General features: G+C 46.5%; 1 protein-coding gene across 1 annotated transcript; it reads right to left on the bottom strand.

Annotated features, from left to right (window-relative positions):
• Nucleotides 1–604: 604 nt before the first annotated feature.
• SFXN4 (sideroflexin 4) lies at nt 605–23,487 on the bottom strand. Its single transcript, XM_006111388.5, has 14 exons — nt 23,313–23,487; nt 22,047–22,112; nt 20,434–20,508; nt 17,915–17,941; nt 17,773–17,827; nt 16,405–16,430; nt 13,527–13,580; nt 13,378–13,443; nt 13,206–13,274; nt 10,516–10,606; nt 8,354–8,469; nt 7,546–7,631; nt 2,909–3,026; nt 605–1,674 (listed from the first exon to the last, which is right to left on the bottom strand). The coding sequence occupies exons 1-14, from the start codon at nt 23,349–23,351 to the stop codon at nt 1,597–1,599; spliced, it is 966 nt and encodes a 321-aa protein (XP_006111450.3). The 5' UTR covers nt 23,352–23,487; the 3' UTR covers nt 605–1,596.
• Between the last annotated feature and the right edge of the window lie 235 nt (nt 23,488–23,722).

Below are 23,722 nucleotides of genomic sequence, written 5' to 3'. Positions count from 1 at the left end.
GATTTGCCGTATGCCTCTTTCAGGTGCAGTGGCACAGACAGGGCCGAAGGTGCTTATGTGAGAGAGGTATTTTCTTTAGACTAGATCTGTCAAATCCATTATTAAATAATTGATAAGCTGTAGGCATTATCACCTGAAGCCTGGGTAGCCTCACACCTTGTACAGCTGCTTCAGTAATGGAGTTAGAGGGCCCCTTGCTAACCATGATTCTGCTGTGTTCCATTTCCCATACAGCTCCATAACTACCTCGCAGCTGGATACTCTTATTTGGTGGTGTGCTGTAACTACTTGCCTTACACACCATGAAAGATCGGTATGTTTTTCCTCATCATTCTCGGTTACGTGGAGGAACAGCGAATAAGAAATAACAAACAAGGTTAGGGATTAACCCATACCTTCCCCACACGTGTTCAGCATACTTCCCCGTCTCCTTATAGAAACTCCTGCATATTGGAGGAGCTACTTGCTCTGGCACCCTTTTCTCCTTAGTGTAGATACACCTGCCTACGTTGTTTGAAGCAATAATAATGCAAGAAATAGGCCTTAATTCTCTTCTCTGCAGAAGTTTTCACAGGCAAGCTAATTTAGATAAATACAGCCAGTCTGTAGAAAGAAGAATTTATTTCTAACCCTTCTTAACATAAGATCAGAAAGCCACGGTTGCTGTCTTCTTCAGGTTTGACACAAAGCCCACTGAAGTCAAGGAAAAAGACTTCCTTTGATTTGAGGGGCCTTTGAATCAGGCCTCAAAACTTTCATCTGAAGAGTGAAGAGAAGTTCATGAGGTTCATTCTGTAGTTTGTTTCTGGACACTCTCTCTCTGAACATCTTCCCAATTACGTCGAAGCAAAGTTGTGTTACCATCAGGGTTGCGCTGTTTTAAAGTCATTTCATTAACCAGTAAATCCAACCTCACTTCCACAAGTCACTAATTTTTTTATCCCTTGATCAAGTCTATTGACTTCTATTTTTAGAAAGGGAATGGGAGAGACATAATCTTGCTGTTATTCTACATCCTGGGCTCAAAGTCAGCTCCCCAGATGGAAATATTAATACAACTTTGCTACTTGAGTCACTAAGTGTGAAGAAGCATTAAAAGCTTTGTATGAAAGGAGAACACCTCCCTTCCTTAGCTGAATTTTATCCTTTTACCAGTCATCTTCCCTGTGTAGCATCTCAAAAGAATGAACAATGGGAAAATAAAGCTTTTTCTTATAATTAATGTGCAGTTATAGGTTTTAATAAGTAGGAAATCTACCACATTGTTATGGGAGGAAGTACAGAATCATGGATGTTTCTGATGGGTATAGTAATACAATATTTTTCTCTTTCTGGAGTTAATCACATCTAAAGTATAGACATTATTAAGTTGCGTTCACACACTGGATTGTATGGGGGAATCCTGCAGTTGGCTTAGATTAGTCTGCCCATTTAAAAACATACTGTTCCAAGCCCAGTTCAAAGTCCTACCCTCACATCACCTATGACTTCATTATTCAAAATGCACTATACACATTACTTTCGGTTTGAAGTTTTGTATGGACCTAGAAATTCATTGTGAACAAAAGCACACTTATAATAAGTTAAAGCCATTCCCTAAAACCCCCTGTTGTAAAAAAGCTCAGTTTCTTCTGTAGATGACAAAATCTCTGTTTCAAGATCATCTCGATTTATCTGAAACAAACAAGAGGATTAAATTTAGGACACCAGTGACATAACAGATGCCAAGTCAAAACTGTATCTACACCAAACTTTACATAACTTAAAACATGTAATAAAACTGAATTAAAAACAAGACTGACAGGTGTGGGTTTTGGCTGCTGGGTTGTTGTGGGTTTTTTTAAATTATCTTCCCGCAAATGTAAAGAAATGCTTTATCTATCTTACAGCGTAATTTCTAACTCTGAGTATGAGGCAGTTGTCATTTGATATAATTTGGGTGGCTTTTATACTATAACTAGTAACTTCCACTACATGGTGAATAAATCATAAAGTGGAAAAAAAAGAACAAGCCACTTATATTTTCCATCATATGGCTTCAGAAATTCCATCAATCTAACTCTACCTTTGCTACTGTAAAAGATATAACAGGATACACTAGGCCTTTAACATTAGCAAGGGACTACTCCCGGATCTGTGCTATCCCATGGGATGGTTTTCTGGATGAGTTCTTTGAACATGGGTACTGAGGGACAGAACATGATCTTGGAAGGAATCCCAGACTCCTCTTTCTGTTCAGGGCGTAAGACTGGAGTTCCAGGGTACTTAATTGGAACTCCCATTCACAGACTTATGGAAGTCTAGTTTCCAAGGTTGCTGGGACTAGTTAGGTGTCTAGCAAGGCATTGATGGGAGGAAAGTAAAGGACTGATTTAAACATCTCCCTTTGTGTGGAATGGGAAACAGAGTTATACAGAAGAGAATATAATCTATCCTCTGGTTTTCTTGTTTGATATACTGGCTTTCAGTCTGAGGAAAAAAGAACTGTCATGATAAGTACAAGCATTCCAGAGGACCCTTGCTAATTTCAGGACTGAAATTAAAAAGTAAACAACCCTAGGAGGGAAGTTTTGTTGATCACAAAGAACTCTAGGGATAGAGCTACATTGCTTGCTTCAGCCTATTGTGTAGTATTGAAAAGACAAATTTGAATGATGTACATAAAATAACTACTCTCACCACACATTAATTGTACACTGAATCTGGGCCTCACTGAATCTAGCAAGCAACATCACAATTTAAAACCACGGATTCATTTTGAGTACTGTAGTCATTTTAATCCTGCTGATTATCACCACCTCATCTTAAGGTTTTGAGATGAGACATATGGTCGATGTTCCATCTAGCAATCAGTCCTAGAAGGTTATCTAGAAAACAAGACGACCAGAGTTTGGATAAATCGACTTACCTTTCCCAACTGTGGGAATATGCTAAATGAAACCGGTAGCATCATGCCCAATACTAAAAAAGTCAGAATCATTCTCATTCCAGGCAACGCTTGCGGATTTCTGACTAAGTAGTGTGTGCTGTCAAAAGAGTTAGGAAGATGAATTATTGTTCAAAGCAAACCTGACATGCTTAACTGTTAAACCAGAACAGCTAGTGAAACAAATGACATTAAATACTATTTTTACAGGGGAAAAATTAAAGCTATCGCGCAGTAGTAAGTCAAATAATTTTACATTCATTGCTGGGTGTTTTCTTTATTATGTAACTTAGGTTCTTGCTCTTCCCTTGCTCCCTACCATGTGCATATAGTTGTCGTTAGCACTATTTTGGCTGTGATCGTGCATTAATGTCCAGCAATGGACAATAGTGGGACTAGGGATGTAACATTATAAACCATTTAAACTGTTAACTAATAAATATGAGCTCGTTGGTAACAATGATGGTTACAGGCCAGCTCCTGGCCCCACTTCTATGGAGCCTGCTGCTCTGTGGGCTCTGTGATATAAGCTTTATACTCCTGGCCCAGCTACCAGGGAGCCAGCTTCCGCCCCGGGCTGTGGGCTCTGATACAGCTTTATACTGCAGCTTATACTGATAAGCTTTATACTGCAAAGCAAGCAGTTACACCGTTACATGCTGCCAAGATTTTCAACAGATACACGGTTACCTAATTAACCGCTCTTTAACGTCCCTAAGTGTGACATAAGCAGCAAAACCAGAAAGTACTATTATGGATTTAAAACGTCTCAGTCCTTTAATTCAGATTTGTTTTTCTTTGATCATTTTATCTATTTCTGTTCTATTTAGCCAGTACTTGGAAGCATGATCCTGTCACACTGTACACAATTACTAAACAGCCACTTCCCCCGGCTCCCTTTGTCTGAAAACGGCAAACTGGAGACAATAGGAGCCACGAGGCTCCGTGGCTATGGACCTTTTAGGTAAACAAAGTGGCAAGGGCCTGCTAGCGGCTTTCCCAACACAGGCTGCATCAAAAACACTGATAAGCAGATTAGCACATAGGAACCCCAGCAAAGGATTTTTATTGTGTAAGTCAGTGGACCCCAACCTTTTGGGGCTGCCGGGCGCCTGGGGGCAGGGCTGCTCACTTTTGTGCGTACGGGGGCAGGGCCACTCACAGGCCACGTGACTGGGGGCGGGGCCAAGCATGCGCCACACGCCCGAGGCCGGCAGTGGCATGTGCAGCGATCCCGGGCAGGGACTGCCCAGGTTCCGCGTGGCCGTGGCCGGTGCAGGCACGCACGGCGCCCCCAGGGCCGGCGCCAGGGCCGGCAAGGGCATGCGTGGCGACCCTGGGGCCGGGGCCGGGGCCAGGGCCAGGGCCGGCAAGGGCACGCGTGGCACACCCGGGGGCGGGGCCAAGGCTAGGGCCAGGGCCAGGGCCAGGGCCAGGGCCAGGGCACGCGTGGCGCACCCAGGGGTGGGGCCAAGGCCAGGGCCAGGGCCAGCAAAGGCACATGCGGTGCACCCGGGGGCGGGGCCAAGGCCAGGGCCAGGACCAGGGCCGGCAAGGGCACGCGCGGCGCAGCTGGGGCCGGCCTTGCGCCTGGGGCTGGCACCTGCTGCACGCCCGGGGGTAGGGCCAGCCCAGGTTGCTCTGTGGGTGCACGTAAAGGGGCCCGCGGGCGCCATGGCGCCCGCGGGCACCAGGTTGGGACCACGGGTGTAAGTTCTCAGTTCAATGAAATTGCTTCCTTGGCATTGTCTATACACAAGCATACACTGTAGCAATACAAGTAAACCTCAAAAAGAAAAAGAAAAAGCAAGCAAGCAAAGAATAGTTAAGGATTCTAATGCCCTTCCCAGTGGAATAGAAAGCAGCTTGGTATTTATGCTTCTGAGGAATCATTAAAAACTAACAACTTGCTATGTACATGCTGAAATCTTCATAGTAACATGATATAATAATGTATAATGTTTTTAGGACATGGTCAAAAACACAACAGCCCTTCCTAGACAGAAGCATCTTAAATGAAGGAATGTGTAAATGTGTGTTTACCTCAATTTACATGTAAATAGTAAACAGGGTCCTTGAGAAAGCAGGGAGAGGAGATGGTAGCAGACAGACCAAATTAGTAAACACAGTTGAAAAGAAAGAGCATGGAGCCTCCTTCATCATCAGACCAGGTCACCTTCTTTACTGTTTGAATAAACTTTGCTTTGTGTGGCAACCCTTGGAAGAACCCACTTCAAAAGTTAACTGGTCTATAAAAGAAAGGGGCTGAAAACCCCAGCTGATCTCTCTTCTCTTCACCTAAGATGACAAAGGAACCAGCCCTAGGACTTTAGGGGGCTGGAGGGAAGACAACGACAGAGGGGCAGAACAGATTCTGTCCTGAGAATTTGGTCAGCCAAATTGCTGGGAATATGTGGTGACTAGTAAAAATTTTACCTTGAGCCAACTCCAGTTGGTCAAATTTTAGGCATTAGGAAGTGTTTTATCTTTAATTTCTCTTGTAGCTACTTCTAACTTTTACCCTGGACATCTGAATTCACTTAAAATCCTATCTTCTTTTGTTAATAACATTGATTGATTAATCTAAACCAATCCAGTGTAGTGTTTAAACTGAACTGCTTGGGACTCCAGCTATGCAACAAACTGTTTAATATTGACCCTTTACAGGGGCCACAACCCATTAATAACTGAACTGTAAAGGAGAGGACTGGACAGTGCAGAACTCGGGATGTTAAAATTGGATTAATCAGCTAATCAAACAGTCGTGCCCCAGCAGGGGCTCTTGTGCATTTCAAATACAGGCAGTCCCCGAGTTACGCGGATCCGACTTATGTCAGATCCGTACTTACGAACGGGGCTTTTCTCGCCCCGGAGGATGCGGGCGGCGGGACCGCCCAGACGCGCCGCGGTCCCGCCGCCTGCGTCCTCCAGGGCGAGAAAAGCTGCTCCGCGTCTCCCTGGTCTGCTGGGGGGAGGGGGGGGGCCCAGCAGACCAGGAAGACGCGGAGCAAAGCCACGGAGGATGCGGGTGGGACCCCGGCGTGTCTGGGCGGTCCCGCCGCCCGCGTCCTCCACAGCTTTGCTCCGCGTCTCCCTGGTCTGCTGCCCCCCTCCCCCCCCCCCAGCAGACCAGGGAGACGTGGAGCAAAACCGTGGAGGACCCGGGCGGCAGGACTGCCCAGACGCGTCTCGGTCCCGCCGCCTGCATCTCCATGGTCTGCTGGGGGGAGGGGTGGGGGGCACAGCTAGTGCGCCCCCTCGCCCCCCAGCAGACCAGGCTTTTCTCGCGGACGCCTGTGGTAGAGCAGCTGGGGCGCTGCCGGTTGGTCCCGCAGCGCCGCTCCTCGGCGCTACTGGACCAACCCGGCAGCACCCCAGCTGCTCTGCCCCGCGTCCTGATTCAGCCGCTGCAGGACAGTTTCAGCAGCGGCTGAATCAGGACGTGGGGCAGAGCAGCTGGGGTGCTGCTGAAACTGACCAGTGGCTGGACCAACCCAGCAGCACCCCAGCTGCTCTGCCCCAGGCATCCCCAAGTCAGCCACTGCTGAAACTGACCAGCGGCTGACTACAGGAAGCCCAAGGCAGAGTTGCTGGAATCAGCCGGTGATCAGTTTCAGCAGTTTCAGCAGCAGCTGACTTGGGGACACCTGGGGTAGAGCAGCTGGGGTGCTGCCGGGTCGGTCCCCACAGCGCCGAGGTGCGGCACAGCGGGGACCAACCTGGCAGCGCCCCAGCTGCTCTGTCCCAGGCGTCCAGATTCAGCTGCTGTTGAAACTGATCAGCGGCTGATTCCAGGAAGCCCGGGGCAGAGAAACTCTGCCTCGGGCTTCCTGTAGTCAGCCACTGGTCAGTTTCAGCAGCGGCTGAATCTGGACGCCAGTTCTGACTTAAGTACAAATTCAACTTAAGTACAAACCTACAGTCCCTATCTTGTACGTAACCCGGGGACTGCCTGTACTGAAACGTCTCATGGAGCCTGAGGCCAATGGGGACTCTGACTCTGAGTCCCCTGCTGGTCCCAGTCTCCCTGTGGCACTTCTGCTTCGAAATGTACAAGAGCCCCAGCAGGGACCCTTGTACATTTCGATGGTGGAACGCCACTGCTGTGCCACTGCCTCCTCCCATGGAGATGGAGGAAACTGGCTTTTAAGCCATCTCTCCCTCCTCCCACCCCCCCAACACCTCCACCTCTGAAAGAAGCGGCAAGGGGAGGGGGACAACTAGTTGACTAGTGTGCTGACTGTCTGAAAAGCTTTTGTTGGATAGTTGGCTAGTCACTTACATCCCTATGCAGAACACCTGTTTTGGGGAAAATTTGGGACTGGGAGCTTGTTGGGGTCATGCTGCAAACAGTAACCAATGCTGGTGGAAGCCAGACTGTGAGTAGCATGTTGCTGACAGACCCCGGGGGGTTAGAATTAGTGAATCAGCCTTACAACTACAAAAAGACTCAAGGTGTGATTTATAAGTTGGTTGTGAGTGGTCCATGTGTGGAGCTGAAACAGCAAAGCACTGAGAGGCACCCAAGCTTGCAGAGCAGGTAGTAACAGAACCCTTCGCTGGTCTGAACTACACCCAAGAACTTGACAGCTACACACCTCAGGAGTAGCGCCTCTTACCGTTTTATGAAGTATAAAAGAGAATCCGGAATAAGTATTGCTGTCCCAAACAAGGCTGCTCTTGATAAAGCTGTTTCTCGTACTGCCTAAGAAAAATGTGATTCAAGTTAGAGCTACCTGCACATGCAGCTTTGCTTTTAGTCTTGGTAACTTATTTGTATTACCAGAGCTAGTCATGGGCCATATTCCCATTTTCCTAGGAGCTATACCACACTAAGATTTCATGCAACAGTTACGTGCAGGCTCAAAATGTTTGGCAGGATTTCTTTCTAAAAGGGAAACTAAACTATTGAGTATACCACTTGTAGGATGTATGTTACCTCAAAAAGAGGAGGTTCCCATTGATACATTATATGACTCACTTGACATAGCAATTATTTTACAATTAGTTCAGCCTTGCATAAGTAGCCTGACTTTTAAAAGATACTGAGTTTTACCTGCTCCATGGACTCCAAGTGACTCATCTCCCCCTGCATCTCCACCCCACATGCAGCCTTCTCCCCCCTTTTGTGGCCGTCTGCACAACGAAGGTTAGGAGGACAGAAGGAATGCCTGTGCTTCTGCCACTGTGGCTGGCCATAGCATTGGGTACACTGGGATTGACGGGGGTCTCTATCCCCTGTAAATCTGTCCAGAGCTGGTTTGAAGGAATTTGTCTAAGTATATAGAACAGATCTGTGGCTAAGCTTGGATTAGAACAGGGATGTTTCTGGCTCCAATACAGTTAATTCACTTTATTCTCAATATTAAGACAAGCTTTTCACTGGGAGGGAAAACAAGCCAGTATAAACATCTCTGGTTTGCCTACCTTCATCCCAGCTTTTTGTGACACTCCGATGACATTGCCATTCTTGTCCATCACTTCGATTCCATCCTCAAACTCAACTCCTCGGGGAATCATCACATTAAGTGCACTCAGGCCAGCTGCAAAAGTAAAAAGGTTTTGGCTTGGTTAGTTTTTCCAAAGTTGTTTTGCTTTGATTAGATTTTACCAACTCAATATTAGGACATTTATAATTAATGCACTTTTAAAAATTCCAGGGATGAATCCTGTGAGTTGTACTTTGGATTAACCAAAGAAGAGACCAACCCCTGAAAATCCATCTTAGGTTTTGCACCAAATCTTGAGCATCTTGATACAAGAATGTGAGCAATCCTGCACACTGCCCTATGCTGACAAATCCCTGTACGGCTTTGTGTAAGTTCAAGGATCTGCCAGTGGGCAAAGTTTGCAGGGTTTAATGTTAGTACTTCAGTAATGCTCATATAGAGAAATAATGGCTAGCTGTTTAGTGCTTTTTATCAATAGATCTCAAAGTGCTTTACAAAAGGCGATCATTATCCCCATTTTACAGATGGGCGACTGAGACGCAGGGAGGGGGAATGACTTGCCCGAGGTCATCCAGCAAACGAATGACAAGAGAGAGTAATTGAATCTAGGTAATCCAAGTACCAGCCTGCTGCACTAAGCTGCCCACTGCTCAGCAACAGGATCAAAAGAACCCAATCAGGTACTTCACTCCATAGTTGCAAGCCTCAAATAATGTGCTTCAGTGCTTTAATTCAGAGCACTCCCACTCACCTGGGACACAGCCCAAGAATATTTCACTTCCTTCTCAACTAGCATTGTCCATGGTCTTAAAACGTCCAGTGTCATGTCAGTCACTGACAAAAGTTTTGCAACCCTAGGCTAACAACACAAGGGGATACAGACTAGGAAGAGTGGAGAGACCAGTGGGTTTCCTGCCTCAGCTGTCATAACAAAACTCTTAACAAGAATAAGCTGTAAGCCAGGGCTCTCAAATGCATGCCTGTGGGCCAGTCCCAGCTGCAGCGATTGTGCAATCCAGTGCAGGACTCCTTGTAGGCTGGGAGGGGACCTGTCCATGACTGGCCCCCAAGCACCGCCCCTTCCTGCCATCACCACGCCCTCTCCTTCCCATTGCGCCCCATCCCCAGAGCACGCAGCTTTTGGGATCACCAGGGGGAGCAGCAACTGTGTCCCCTCTGCTACCTGCGGTGGCAGAAGCTGCAGAGGAAGTGGAGTGAGTGCACCTACCCAGTGCATTCTGCTTCCCCCGGGGCTCCTTCTCTTTTCCCCCTCAGGCTGTCCAACTGGCCTGTGGGTCACAAGTTTTAGACTGCTGTTCTAAACTCTGTAGGTGACTGAAGAGCTGTGAACAGCAGCATGGTCCAGATGTATCAGGGAAATCCAGTCGATCTAGCCTTTTTTGAAATATTAGGTTTATCTTTTCATTCAGTTTTTGCCAGGCTGTTCAGTAACGCTGGCAGCACAATACCTCGCCCTTTTCGAAGATCAATAGTCGCCAATTACCCTCAACATTCCTATCACTAAGGAAGTTTCCAGATGGGGGCACATAGTTCTAAGTGACTAGTCCAAGGGAAGGGAGTCAGTGCCAGAACTTGAAGTAGGTTTAGACTCTCAGTATTTTCCTTTCTCTTCCAACGAAAGCGGGCTTCTAAGCAGATCCGAAGAACACATTTGGGAAGCCACAACCCTACTACATTCCATGTAACAGACAAAAAAGGGCTGCAACTTCCTTTTAATGGCAATAGGAAACAACATGCCAGTAAAGAGCGCAACTTCAGCCATTAAATTACAGGCCAAGTTCACCCCTAGTGAAATTTCACTCATCTTAATGGAGTCGTACCACTGATAAATTTAGGCTGACAGCTTCACAAAGTTGACTAGAAACACTCTTTCCACAACAGTAACTGCAAGGATAACGTCTTTACTGACAAACGGGTCACACATTGGAGAAAAAGCTGTGGCACATCCATGCATAGGAAATCATGCGAATACTCCAGGATTTTATGACAGTTTATATCCTGGTTTGGTTCTATGTAAAAAATATAAACATTCTAAAGAAAGATTGATGGCAGAACATGGTCCGTAACAGATACAAGACCAAATCCACAGCGATTTATTTGTAATTTATTTTTACTCACCAACCAGTGGAATGGGCAAAATTCTTCTGTAGAACGTTTTCACAGTAGGACTATTCAGTCCATATCGTTTCATGGCAAAGGTAGGGAATGTCTAGGAAATTTAGAAGAAACACAATAAAATATGCTGTTAATAATTAAACCAATCATGAAAGTTAGGTCACAGATTGGAAAAGGAAAACTTTGTGGCTTCGTATTTTAAATGCTACTGATAAAATTAGCCCGATAAAAAAAAAAAAATCTGGTGTTAAGGCAATCAAATTTTCTCTAATAGCTGGGTTTTTTTGTGTGTGATTACATGTTTTATAGAAAAAAAATGGGAAAATGAAAGCTTTATCAGATAAAATAGTATTTAATAATAACTGCATTGTGGACAGTATTCTGTACTACTCAGTATCAGCACATGTACTACAAAAATGTCAACTGTGAAATTAAAAAAAGTTCTGAGTGGGAATAAAAACATTTGTTCAGTTTATTTAGATATTTATGAAACATGTGGTCTTTATGGTAACTAGCTGTGGAAAATGAAATAAAAACCATCTAAGTTTATTTAGCAATAAAAGTCATGCCACAAACATGTAGTTTTGCCCATTACAGTGTAACACAGGTTGAACTGCTGTAGTCCGACACTTTTGGGACTTGACCGACCAGAGAATATGTCAGATTATGGAAGGTCAATAGTCTCTAGAAGCATTACCAACACTTCCACTGTTTACTGAGCTCTTAGAAGACATTTAGGGGTAAATTAGAGCTAAATAATAGCATAGAACACTGAGAACCAGGACTGGTGGTTGTAAACAAACTTTGAGGGACTGCAGGAAACTTAGTCACATCCATGATAAGTGGACATCCGGCTAACTAATATCATGCCGGACCACAGATGTTGCCAGACCAGAGCGTACCAAATTAGAGAGGTTCAGCCTGTACAATCAATGAAGTTATACAGGCAGTCCCCGAGTTACGCGGATCCGACTTATGTCAGATCCGCAGTTACGAACGGGGCTTTTCTCGCCCCGGAGGACGGGAGCGGCGGGACGCCCAGATGCGCCACAGTCCGCCGCCCCCGTCCTCCGGGGCGAGAAAACCTGCTCCCCGTCTCCCTGGTCTGCAGGGAGACGGGGAGCAAAGCCTTGGAGCACGCCCACAGCGGGACAGCCCGGGCGCGCTTGAGCTGTCCCCCTGCGGGCGTGCTCCGCGGCTTTGCTCCCCGTCTCCTGACCAGCAGACCAGAGAGACGAGGAGCAAAGCTGCGGAGCACGCCCGCAGGGGGACAGCTCAAGCGCGCCCGGGCTGTCCCGCTGCAGGCGTGCTCCGAGGCTTTGCTCCCCGTCTCCCTGGTCTGACCAGCAGACCAGGGAGATGGGGAGCAAAGCCTCGGAGCACGCCAGCAGTGGGACAGCCGCGGTGCGCCTGGACTGTCCCTCTGCCCGCATGCTCTGCGGCTTTGCTCCGCGTCTCCCAGGTCAGCAGACCAGGAAGACGGAGCAAAGCCGTGGAGGACTTGGGCGGTCCCGCCACCCCCGTCTCCCTAGTCTGCTGGGGGTGTGTGCAGCTAGTGCCCCCCCCCCAGCAGACCAGGCTTTTCTTGCCTACCCCTGAGGTAGAGCAGCTGGGGGCTGCCGGGTTGGTCCCGCAGCGCCGCTCCGGACCAACCCGGCAGCACCCCAGCTGCTCTGCCCCAAGCGTCCTGATTCAGCCGCTGCTGGTCAGTTTCAGCAGCGGCTAAATCAGGACGCCTGGGGCAGAGCAGCTTGGGTGCTGCTGGGTTGCTCCAGTAGCGCTGAGGAGCCGCGCTACTGGACCAACCCAGCAACACCCCAGCTGCTCTGCCCCAGGCGTCCCCAAGTCAGCCGCTGCTGAAACTGACCAGCGCTGACTACAGGAAGCCCGAGGCAGAGTTGCTCTGCCCCAGGCTTCCTGGAATCAGCCGCTGATCAGTTTCAGCAGCACCTGACTTGGGGACGCCTGGGTTTCTTAAGTTGAATCTGTATGTAAGTCAGAACTGGCGTCCAGATTCAGCCGCGGTTGAAACTGATCAGTTTCAGCAGCGGCTGACGCCAGTTCCGACTTACATACAGATTCAACTTAAGAACAAACCTACAGTCCCTATCTTGTACGTAACCCGGGGACTGCCTGTATTTCTTGTGTGCTTGAATTTAGTGAGGACTGAACTAGTCTGAAATCCGCATACATCTAAAATGTTGAATCCAATAACAGATTAAGGCCAAACCCCCAAAACTGAACATTCCCAAAGTTCATAGCTTCAAATCCAAACTTCTACCAAGCTTGGGGCATTTAAACTGAGTCAGTTATAGAGGTAGATGTGAACTAAGAACTTGGATCTAGAACCTAAGTGGTAATATTTCATGATGACCTGCTAAATTAGTTTATGTTTTAGCAGAAGCAAAATTCCTTCTGTGGTTTCTTCTCTATTTTCTAGACTAAAAAACAGAGAATGATAAAAAAAGAATTTAATACTAGCAAGAAAAAGCTACTAAATTCTAACCTCAGCGGAAAATGAGTCAGTAGCAAAGGTAGAGGTTTGCAACAGAGGTACTGGGACGAAACTAGCAAGATAACTTGGAGCTCTAGAAGAACTGACTTGGAGGGTACTAGGCCTTGTGACAATCCCATTACTAGTCCCCCAAGCAAAAGTATCAGAAAGTAATTATTGAGATCATGCAAATACGTACTCCCACACTCGCTGCATAAAAAACGGTTCCTGTGCACAAAAGGAGTTGCTTTTGTGGCAATGGAATGTCCTAAAAATCAGAACACATACACTATGTAAGTTCAGTGTCATCAGCTCATGTTCAAAGCAGCAATCAGGCAACTAAAAATAATAAATTTTAAAACCCTACATACTTCAGCTTTAGCTGTAGCATTTCCATTTGCTATGGTGAATCCAGCAGTGTATGCGTAAAACAGGAACTGCAGAAAAGGAAAATGTAAACAACAGTGTATTTTTGGATCATGTGTAACACTTATAATTGCAGAATGAAAATGGTTATTACCTGCCAAATAAACATGTGCTTTGCTTCTCTGTGTGGCAGTAAACTAGTAAAAAGCTAAGAGGAAAAAACAAGGGAAAGTTAGTTTCAGTGAATCCAGGAACCTATGGATAGTAGTGGCTAATTTAAGTGTGAAGGAGACCAATTTATTATTATTATTTACAATGGCACCAAAGGCCTCTAGCAAACGAGCTGAGTCATTAGGAGAGCTGATATGCAAACACACCAGTTACTTCTTGCTGGGAACGCTCCCCCTTTCGCTCTTAGAGACCTAACAAGCCCTATATCCCTTCCATTTCGCTGTGCATATTTACTTTCCCATTTACTAGAAAAGAGAAATACAATCAGTCAAACAGTGGATACGAGACTAGCTGGGTGATATACTCTGACATCAGCAATAACAAACACCTTCACAGCTGGGGGGTACAAAGAGAAACAAATGCAGTCAGACAGAAATATTAGATACAAAGAAGAACATAATTATGAGTCAGATACTCAGTCTTCATTAGAGGGCAAAGCAGGGGTGGGCAAAAGGGCCTCCAATGGCCAGATCTGGCCCACTAAGCGAGTGGATCTGGTCCGCGGAAGCCCTGCTGCTTTCCTGCCCCCAGGCCAATTAGGGTCTGGGGACGGGGGAGCATGCGAAGCCTCCTCCCGGCCTGCCAGGAGCACGTGGTGCTTTGAAGCACCATGCACTGCTCGCGGGATCAGGGGGGCGGGGGAGGTGAGTGAAGGAGGCTTCACATGCTCCCCCGCCCCCAGGCCAATCAGGGCTTGGGGATGGGGGAGCTGCGTGAAGCTTCCTTCGCCCTGCCTGGCCTTGTGAGTAGCCTGTGGCACTTCTAAGTGCCATGTGCTCCTCGCAGGGCAGGAGGAGGCTTCCCATACTCCCCGCCCTCAGGCCCTAATTGGCCCGGGAGTGCATGCCAAACCTCTTCCAGGGCATGGGTGCCTAATGGGAAGGGGTGACAAAAGGGCTCCCCCCAGACCATGAAGTAGCCCCGCCCCCTTCCCATTTAGGCCCTGCCCCTTCTGGGGCTACTTCAAAAATGTTTGAAGTGGCCCCTGGGCAAAAATTATTGCCCATCCCTAGGGTAAAGCCTAGTTTTGATCCCAGGCCTGATCCTTAAAGTTAAGGATTTACTTTTTGATGGCCACAGTTTTAGATTTATAGACCAAATTCAGTTACAGCAGAGAGGGATCCAGTTTATTTATCCTGGATCCAATCTGTCACAGTTCTCAGCTACGTACTCTTTGGCTCAAGCAGTCAGGAGTGATGCTTTCAGTTCTGGAGATGACTAGATCAATCCATGATGCCAGCCAAGATGCAGCAGTTATTAAATGAATGGAGTCGAAATCCACAGAAGGGGATGTGTAATGCACACTTCGTTTAATACCCAGCACTTGACAATGAGGAGCGGTACTTGTTTATGCCAAGGATTAATCTAGCCCTATTTTTTGAAGAATACTAGGTAGATATTCAATAGAAATTTCTTTCAGTTTTACTGTTGCTTTTAAATGCAATACCTATGCTGACCAGACATTTTGGTAATACAGGTTAGACCTCCCTGACCTGACACCCTTGGGACCTGACTGGTTCCGGATGAGGGATTTTGCCAGACATGGGGAGGTCATTTTTGGACACCTGCTGCTGGCCCCCTTGGCGCAGCTGCTGGCCTCCCAGTCGGCTCCCCATGCTGCCCTGCCGACCCATTGGGCAGCCATCACTGCCATGGATCTGCAGGGCAGCCCAGGTGCAGGCAACTGTATGCACCGTGTGCTGGGGCTCTGGACAGCTGGGCATGCCACCGCAGCTCCCAGCCGTGTACCAGGTCTCCCAGCCCCGACGTCAGCTCCCTGCGGGAAGCCCACTACCCTACTGGCCCTGCAGGGATCCTTACTTGCTGCTAGCCATCCACCGGGACGCTCTGGTCCTGCAACATCCACGTCGGACCACCGTTGTTGCCAGACCAGAGAATCCCAGTTAAGAGAGTTTCAACCTGTATCACAGATTGTACAATAATCTGGACATTTAGCTCAATAACTTAACACTAGGGATGTAATAGTGTATCCAGTTAAACAATTAACTGATAAGCGGATGCTTATCGATTAATGTTATTGGCTACGCACGCTCTCCTGCCCCCCCCCCCCCCCCCCCGGCGCTCTGCATTTACAGTATTTTGGGAGCCAGTGCACAAGCATGCTGGCTCAGTCCCAGTGCTAGGTCCAATAGCGGCAGGGGTAGGTATCCGGCTCTGCAGCAGGGGTAGGTATCAGACCAGGTGTGCGCTGGAACTGAGCCAGCGTGCTTCTGCACAGGCTCTCAAGCTCTTTTAAATACAGAGCTGCTTATCGGTTAATCATGTATCCAACAAAAAAATTTGTCGGCTACACCATTATTGAATTACATGCTTCTAACACCCCTACTTAACATATGGACTCTTTCATTAAACTCCCCAAATTGTGACATCTATACCAAGTACATAAACTCTGGGGTATTATTACAATAATTATTTTCCATCCATAGGTTTTTTTTATTAGTACCCTGAAATGTATGTACCAAGCAGAAGAGTGTGAGGCTTTCTGTGCCTCTCTCTAAATCCAATTCAGCTGTTCTGGGTAAATAAAGTCAGGCGTTGTTCTAAGTGCCTCATGAATTACAACAGATGACTTCTGAATGATTGACCTTCATGTGTGAAAAACATTCTAGAAAATCTGAAAAGCAAAGTGAGCAGCGGTTTGAGGTGTCTCAATTTTTGGATGTCCAACTCAACATCTAGTATCTAGAAACTGAGACATCTAAAATGACTCATCACTTCTGAAAATGTATATAATTATAAATACACACATTGATCCATTGCAATCTTCCATCATTACTCACCAGTGGGGTGACTATGGGGAGGAAAGCTAAAAGAAGAAACAACATTTTTAGTAAATCAACTTGTGGGGCCAAGTAGTTGGCTTGGGGATGAGGGGAAAGGAAACATGTACGACTAGTGCAAAAGAAAGCATCATGGTCTGTGGTTTGAATCCTGACCTTTGTGTCTCATTCCCCAACTAGGAGGCACAAGCATCACCAAGGGCTTGTATTCACTTACTGGGAGATCCAAGCTGCAGAGATCAGCAAGAGTCTAGTAAGGACTGATTAAATCAACTGCTGATCGTGCCCCTGTCGACTTTGGTAGTCCACTGGGTCACAAGGGGTGTGTCTAGACTACATGCCTCCGTCGATGGAGGCATGTAGATTTATTTGTTCGAAAAAGGGAAATGAAGTGGTGATTTAAATAATCGCCGTTTCATTTAAATTTAAATGGCTGCCCTGCTCTGCCGACAAAAAGCCGATCAGCTGTTTGTCGGCAGATCGGGGCAGTCTGGACGCGCCGCAGTCGACAAGGAAGCCTTTGTCGATCGGCGCAGGTAAACCTGGTTTCACAAGGCATACCTGCGCCAGTCGACAAAGGTTTCCTTGTTGACCGCGGCGCGTCCAGACCGCCCTGATCTGCCGACAAACAGATCAAAAATCTGCTGATCAGCTGTTTGTCGGCAGAGCGGGGCAGCCTTTTAAATTTAAATGAAGCGGCGATTACTTAAATTGCCGCTTCATTTCCCTTTTTCGAACAAATAAATCTACATGCCTCCGTCGATGGAGGCATGTAGTCTAGACACACCCAAGGAGTAAGGGAGGTCAATGGAACAGTTTCTCCCATCAACCTTCCGCAGTGAGGATGCTGCAGAAATTCAACCTAAGGTAGCTGACTCCAGCTATGTTATTCATGTATCTTTGGTCAACTTTCTCAAAAGCCTTTGTGAAAGTATATTTGTGTCTCATCCAGACTCTGCAATCCTAGTTTACTATTTCATTACCCCCAACCAAATTCTACCCACAGAACAGACCCCAGCTAGTCTGGAATAAATCAGGGTGTGACAGATCAAAGCTCTGTGGATGAAGTAAAAGTCCAGTGCACCACAATACACTGAGAGATTTGGGTACTGTTCACATAGTGCCAAAAAATATTGACTGGCCTGTATATTTCCCCCTAGGGAGTTTGAGTTCAGACAGTGCTCTGAGTAGATGAACTTTGTGAAGGATGTATACAAATACATTTTCTTTAAAGAACTACAGGAATAGTTTTCAACTGGTAAGATAAATATAACTAACATAAGGAACAGTGAACGCGTTTTTCTATAGTTAGATGGGGTCCCCCATCTGTTTCAGTCATTGGAAACCGTTTCTATTACAGCAACTGACCTGGTGGTCTAAACGCAAAAGGAATTATCTCGCCAGTACCAGGTTGCACAGAGGACTTAAAGAAAAAGAAAAGAAAGTTAGGACATCTCTCTCAGTCTAAATGAAAAATATGAACAAATTCCAACATCTTTTATAAACTCACCAGACTTAGCATCCAGGCTTGTTTTACCTAAATGATTAAAAAATAAGATTAGAAATGGCATTTAAGAAGAGGTTTATTGGCTAATATCTTATTTCTAACTTTATTTGTATCATCTTTCTCTAATGATAACTGAAATGCATAGCATGTCACACACACATCCATTTAATTATATTATCCCTAAAACTCTCCCTAATTTCTACTGAACATAACATTTCATTTACTTTGTCTTGACATGTTGGGCATTGTCATCTAACAGGATTAGAACACAGAAAACCATCAGGTCAGAGAATGAGTAAAAATGGCAAACGAATTTTAGGACATAATGCAACCAGCTCTTAACATGGCTTAAAGTCTAGACACATGAGCCCATCCAAAAAGGGCCAGGAAAGTCTTATTAATTACAAATGGTCATGACTTAATTTTACATCTCATCCCAAAGGCGGCTCTTCTAGCAACACAGCACTACCAAACACCACGCTGGGACAGTAAGGAACCAAAAGGAGAATTCCACCTAGTGATTCAATAGTTCAGTACAGATTGTACCTCCCTTGACCAGGATTCCCTGGTCTGGCAACATCCATGGTCCAGCATGGACCACGGATGTTCCTGGACCACAGAGCCCAGGAACAGGGAGGGCTGGCAGCCGGGGCAGGAGCACAGTAAGGTGCCCTAGCAACACAGTGGGGGGAGGCGGGGAGGGAAGAGAAGAGAGAACAGCGGGGAGCTCCAGCAGCAGGGTCTCGGAGTACTTTATAGTATTGCTTATGGAAATCAAAGGCTACATACTTCATGAATGAAACAGTTATGATGACTGAATTAAAAAAGCAAGTACTCAAACAGAAACACAGGTATTAGCTCTTAAACAAATATTAGCAGCCAGCAAGCAGCTAGGGATGTTAAAATGTGATTATTTTACTAATTGAGTAGTTGATAAAAATTCTAGCAACTACTCGATTAGTTAATAGAGGCAGTCAGCCGGCTCAATCCCGGCTTGCGCCGGGACCAAACTCCACTGCAGCTTTGCAATTTAAATGGCAGTAGGAGCTGAACAGCTTTCCCCCCAGCTCCTACTGTGTCTTCAATGACAGAGCTGCACTGGGGTTTAGTCCCAGACCTGGCCCAAGCTGGGACTGAGCTGGCTGCCGTCCCAGCCAACAGCAGCCTCTTTCCAAGGGGGGGTCCCAGTGGGGAGTTGGGAACCCCTGTGAACAGAGGCTGTTGCCAGAGCAGCCTCCCCTGCCACTTCCCACTCAGTCTGCTGCCTCTGCAGCAAAAGGGGGAGTGGGGAAAGGTGGCTGGCGGCACTGTGGAGACAGTGTTGGGGGGAAATGGGCTTTTAAGCCAGTTCCCCCCAGCACCGGCTCCTAAGGTTGCCAGGTGTCCGGTTTTGAACTGGACAGTCCAGTATTTGAGCTCTCTGTTCAGGAAACAAATTGAAAAAATATAAATGAGAAAATAAAAAAGTCCGGTATTTTCTAAATAAGATGTAATGTAGATTGTGATGTAATGTCAAGTGTGTCCGGTATTTTTGTTGAAACCATCTGGAAACCCTACCGGCTCCTGCTCCCCTCCCCTTGCTGTCTCTAATATAGAGGCAGCAAGGGGGAAGTGGGATAATACGAGTAGTTGACTCGACTACCTGACAACCCTAGGCTTATTGGGTAGTTGACTACTCACTTACATCCCTACAAACAGCCTGTGCAAATTAATCACAGTAGAACCTCAGAGTTATAGACACCTTGGGAATGTAGGTTGTTCATACCGCTAAACAAAACATTATGATTGAACTTCCGAAAATTTGCAAGTGAACCTTGACTTAATATCACTTTAATTCTTTGCTATGCAGAAGAAAATTCTGCTTTTAACCATCTTAATTTAAATGAAGCAAAACCAGAAATGTTTCTTTACCTTTGAAATTTTTTTTAACCTTTCCTTTTTTTTTTGTAGTTTACATTTAAATGCAGTACTGCTTTCTATTTGCTTTGTGTCTCTGCTGCTGCCTTCTTCTGCTTTTCCAGTTCCAAAGGAGGTGTGTGGCTGATCAGTTTGTAACTCTAGTTTCCATAACTCTGAGATTCTAGTGTTAGAGCAACTAGTGGCCAAAAGCTGTGCGGTCGGGCATAACTTGTATCAACATGCATGCAAAAATGCCAAAAAGTGCTAAGAACTTAAAAACAGGGTAGTAACAGGTTGTGATTCCTGGTGATAATGGAACCAGGTAATGTTCCAAATAAAAAGAGCTCAAACAACACTTGTAGCTGTTTCCATTGATTCACACAAACTCAGGCATTTTAGGCTGTTGAGTAACACGCAAAGTGACATTCCTATAATTTTACTATATTTACTGCACCTAGGAAGTCATTTTAGAAGTCCAGCAAGAAGGACACTCTTCATTTATCACTCAGGAAAAACCTTCCAAGCCCCAAGAGTTAAATCAGGCTGCTAAAAGTCAAATACTTCAAATGGGATGTATACAAACATATATTTCAATGGTTTACTAGAGGGTAAGTATCACATACCTGTTTGTTCCGTAAAGGCTCTTGAAGAGTTTGAGGATTGGTTTCTAAGAGTAATCTGGAGTCTTCTATGTCATTCTAAAACAAAACAAAAAAAAACCCAGAAATAAAGATAATAAAGATCAATCATTCTTTTCCAGTACATTCCTCCCCATCCCTGCTCTTCCATCCAAAACTTTTTGTTGCACCAGCCCTGTTGTGCTGGCCTGGTGCTTGTAAAAACAAAATTAGAATGTCATGCTCATTAGGAACATTAGATAACATTTAATTTTAAAATTGTGTAATCGCACCAAATCTTAGCAGTTACACAATTATTTGACGGTCCCTGGGGGTGGGGGATCGGAAAACAATGTGCTCACGGCTTCACTTCACTCCATTCCACCCCACACTACTGCCTCTAATAAAGGGGTAGCAGTGTGAGGCAGCAGCAGCCTCTGTCTGTGACAGGCCCGAGCTCCCCTCCGACAGAGGCTGCTCTGCCATCAGCCCCCAACTGATTTTTCTGTGGATCAGTGGCCCCCCAACCCAGAATAGGTTCCCCACTTCCGATGTACACAAACAAGTAGCCACACTGATTTCACTGGCATTTATCTCATTAATAAGGATTATTCATGTATGTAAGTGTTTTATTGGACCTGGTTTCCAGGGATGAAAGGCCATGAACTTCAATGGAACTAAGCCAATTTACACCAACTGAGAATCTGCCCTCAGAGTGGAATTCCTCCCTAACCTTTTATGTGGCATAAAGGGGCTCTTAAAACCAGCTAGGTAAGAATTCCCCCAGCGTAGACACTGTGTAGGTCAGACATGGGGAAGGGGTCTTCTGAGCACCTCTTCACAAGCCTATTGGGGACCAGGCTGCAACAGGCACCACTTCAGAGATTTCAGGTAGCAGAACAGCTCAAAAAGCATCTGAGAGAAGTTGCTTTAACTTAACTTAGACAGGTCCATAGCGGAAAAGGACCGCAGAGAAGCCCAGAAGTTTGCACTGCATCTTCTTGTACTGTACCTGAAATGGGGCGGGACTATTGTTCCCCCCTCCTCCCAAATTCAATGATAAATTTCACAGAAAAATGCACTTAAAAGCCTGTACAGCTTATGCTGTGAAAGTCTAAATAGATTGTAAGAGCTAATATTTAGATAAAGGCAGACTATGTAGGAAGGCTCAATACAATGTATTTTTAGAAGCACTGACGATCTAATGTAAGAATTCAGTGCTTCTTGCGCAAATACTTTGACGCTCCCGCTCAGGGATAAGCCCTCTTGCGCAAGAATACTTGTGCAAGAGGGCCAGTATAGACAGGCACCTTAATTTTTTGCACAAGAAAGCCCGATGGCTAAAATGGCCATCAGAGCTTTCTTGCACAAAAGTGCGTCTATACTGGGCACGGATGCTTTTGCACAAAAGCACTTTTTGCGCAAAAACATCCGTGCCAATCTAGATGCTCTTTTGCGGAAATACTTTTAACAGAAAAACTTTTCCGTTAAAAGTATTTCCGTAAAATCATGCCAGTCTAGATGCAGCCCCTGTGTTTACACTGCCAACTTCACATCACCCACACATTCAAGTCACATTCAAGTCACTGTAGTTTTGTAAAAAGATGTAAAGTACTTACTTTAGACTTCAGTAAGTGTGTAGGGTCTAAAATATCTAACCAGTGAAGATATCTTTGGAAAAAAGACTAATAAAAATACACAGTAAGAAAACTGTACACATATTTTGCAGTTCCACTTAATTAACTCTTTTCTGTAGCTGGCAAAAAGAAACCAAAAATCTCGTCTACTTTGGTTCTTCAGCCTTTTTTTTTTTTTTTAATTTCCACTAACAACTGCAGCCTCCTTTTTTGTTACAATCTGGTAGATAGAATGACATTCACAAGCTCAATGCCACCTTTTTCTAGTCATTACGAGAAAAACTTTTTATTTCCAACTGGTGTGGCCTTTGAGGTCATCAAACTTGCAACAAAGCAAGTCTGCCTGCTAAGGTTCTGGGGAGAAATACACTTTATCTTGGCAGGGGTTTGGTTCCTTTCCTTGCCTTATCCACTTTGTGTAAAAAATACTGGCTGTGGCATGAGTGACATCACCGACTAGGAGCGCTGTATCAACCAAAAAAGAAGACAAACCCCACCAATGAATCTCATAAGCTAACTTACAAGCTCACTCTACTAGACTCATTTAACAGGAACACTATAATTGACAGGTTCCACTCTCTCCCCCCCCCCTTCCCGCTGCCCTTTTTTTCTGCTTTGAAGTTTGGGGTTTCTGTGCCTTTTGCTCCACTCATCTGAAGTGGGTTTTGTATGTATATTTGTTAGTCTCCAAGGTGCTACAGGACCACTTTTTAAAAAGTTTTTTAAAGTTACAAATGAACGCGGCTACCCCACTGAGAGCTATAAGCTAAAGCGAGGGTAAGAAGACAGCCGGGGTTGAAAAACGTGGACACTGTTTATGGGGTACAGTGACATATATCAGACCCTCACTTGGGGAGGGCTGGGACCCTAAGCACAGCTGTAAAACGGGCCAGTTACGCAGACAAGGGAGGATCTGCAGCCAGCCTCCCCCCACATCTCAGAGCGGCCGCTGCCCCAAACCTAAAGGGCCGGGACCCTGGGGTCCAACCTGTTCAGTGGCTACTGCCACAGCAAACCAGCCACGTTAGTCTGAGAACGCGGTAGCGAACTAGCCCCGCTCCACCTGGAGGCGCGCAGCGAAGGGCATTTGCAGGAGACAGTCTCCTTCCCGCAGTGCGCATGGCTGACCCCACGCAGCCCCAGCGCGGGCATGCTCGGAGAGGATCCCCAGCCTGCGCCCGGCCGGGCCGTGCCCCTCGCTGCCCTCTGCCCACGGGCACCCCGCGCCCTCCCCGGCCCGCGCCCTACTTTGCCCTCCACGCTCCAGAAGCGCAAGTTGAGATCCATGGGGCTGGGCTACACGCTCCCGGCAGCGCCGCGCCCCTTTCCCGTGACTGCGGCGTGGTGCGAACAGCGGGCCCCGGCTCAGCGGGGCGTGCCTGGGCAGAAGCGGCTGCAGCCAGGCCCAGCCCCTGCGCCAGGCGAGGCCTCTGGGCGCTGCCTCTGCGCAGCAGCGCTCCCACGTACGGGGAGGGATTTTCAAAAGTAGGGCTGAGCTCCACGCCCCCAGCGGCCCAGTACCAGCATCCCCGCCCCTGCTCTGGGCAGAGGGCCGGATTCCAGGGGTCTCTTCCAGCCCTAGGATTTTAGGACCGTGTTTCTCAACTAGTGGTACTCGAAAGAGGGCTGGGGGGTACCTCAACAGAACTGAAATCTGG

Source organism: Pelodiscus sinensis, chromosome 8, assembly GCF_052426305.1.
Source record: "Pelodiscus sinensis isolate ZL-2025 chromosome 8, ASM5242630v1, whole genome shotgun sequence".
Lineage (NCBI taxonomy): Eukaryota > Metazoa > Chordata > Testudines > Trionychidae > Pelodiscus > Pelodiscus sinensis.
The sequence above is the reverse complement of the archived record's forward strand: the minus strand, read 5'-3'. Positions and strand labels throughout refer to the sequence as shown.

Coding starts and splice junctions, on each gene's coding strand:
- SFXN4 (XM_006111388.5), bottom strand. CDS start 23,351: ATGGATCTCAACTTGCGCTTCTGGAGCGTGGAGGGCAAA. Junction 20,509..22,046: donor CACACTTACTGAAGTCTAAA/GTAAGTACTTTA, acceptor GTTTTGTTTTAG/AATGACATAGAAGACTCCAG. Junction 3,027..7,545: donor CTTTTATACTTCATAAAACG/GTAAGAGGCGCT, acceptor CTCTTTTGACAG/CACACACTACTTAGTCAGAA.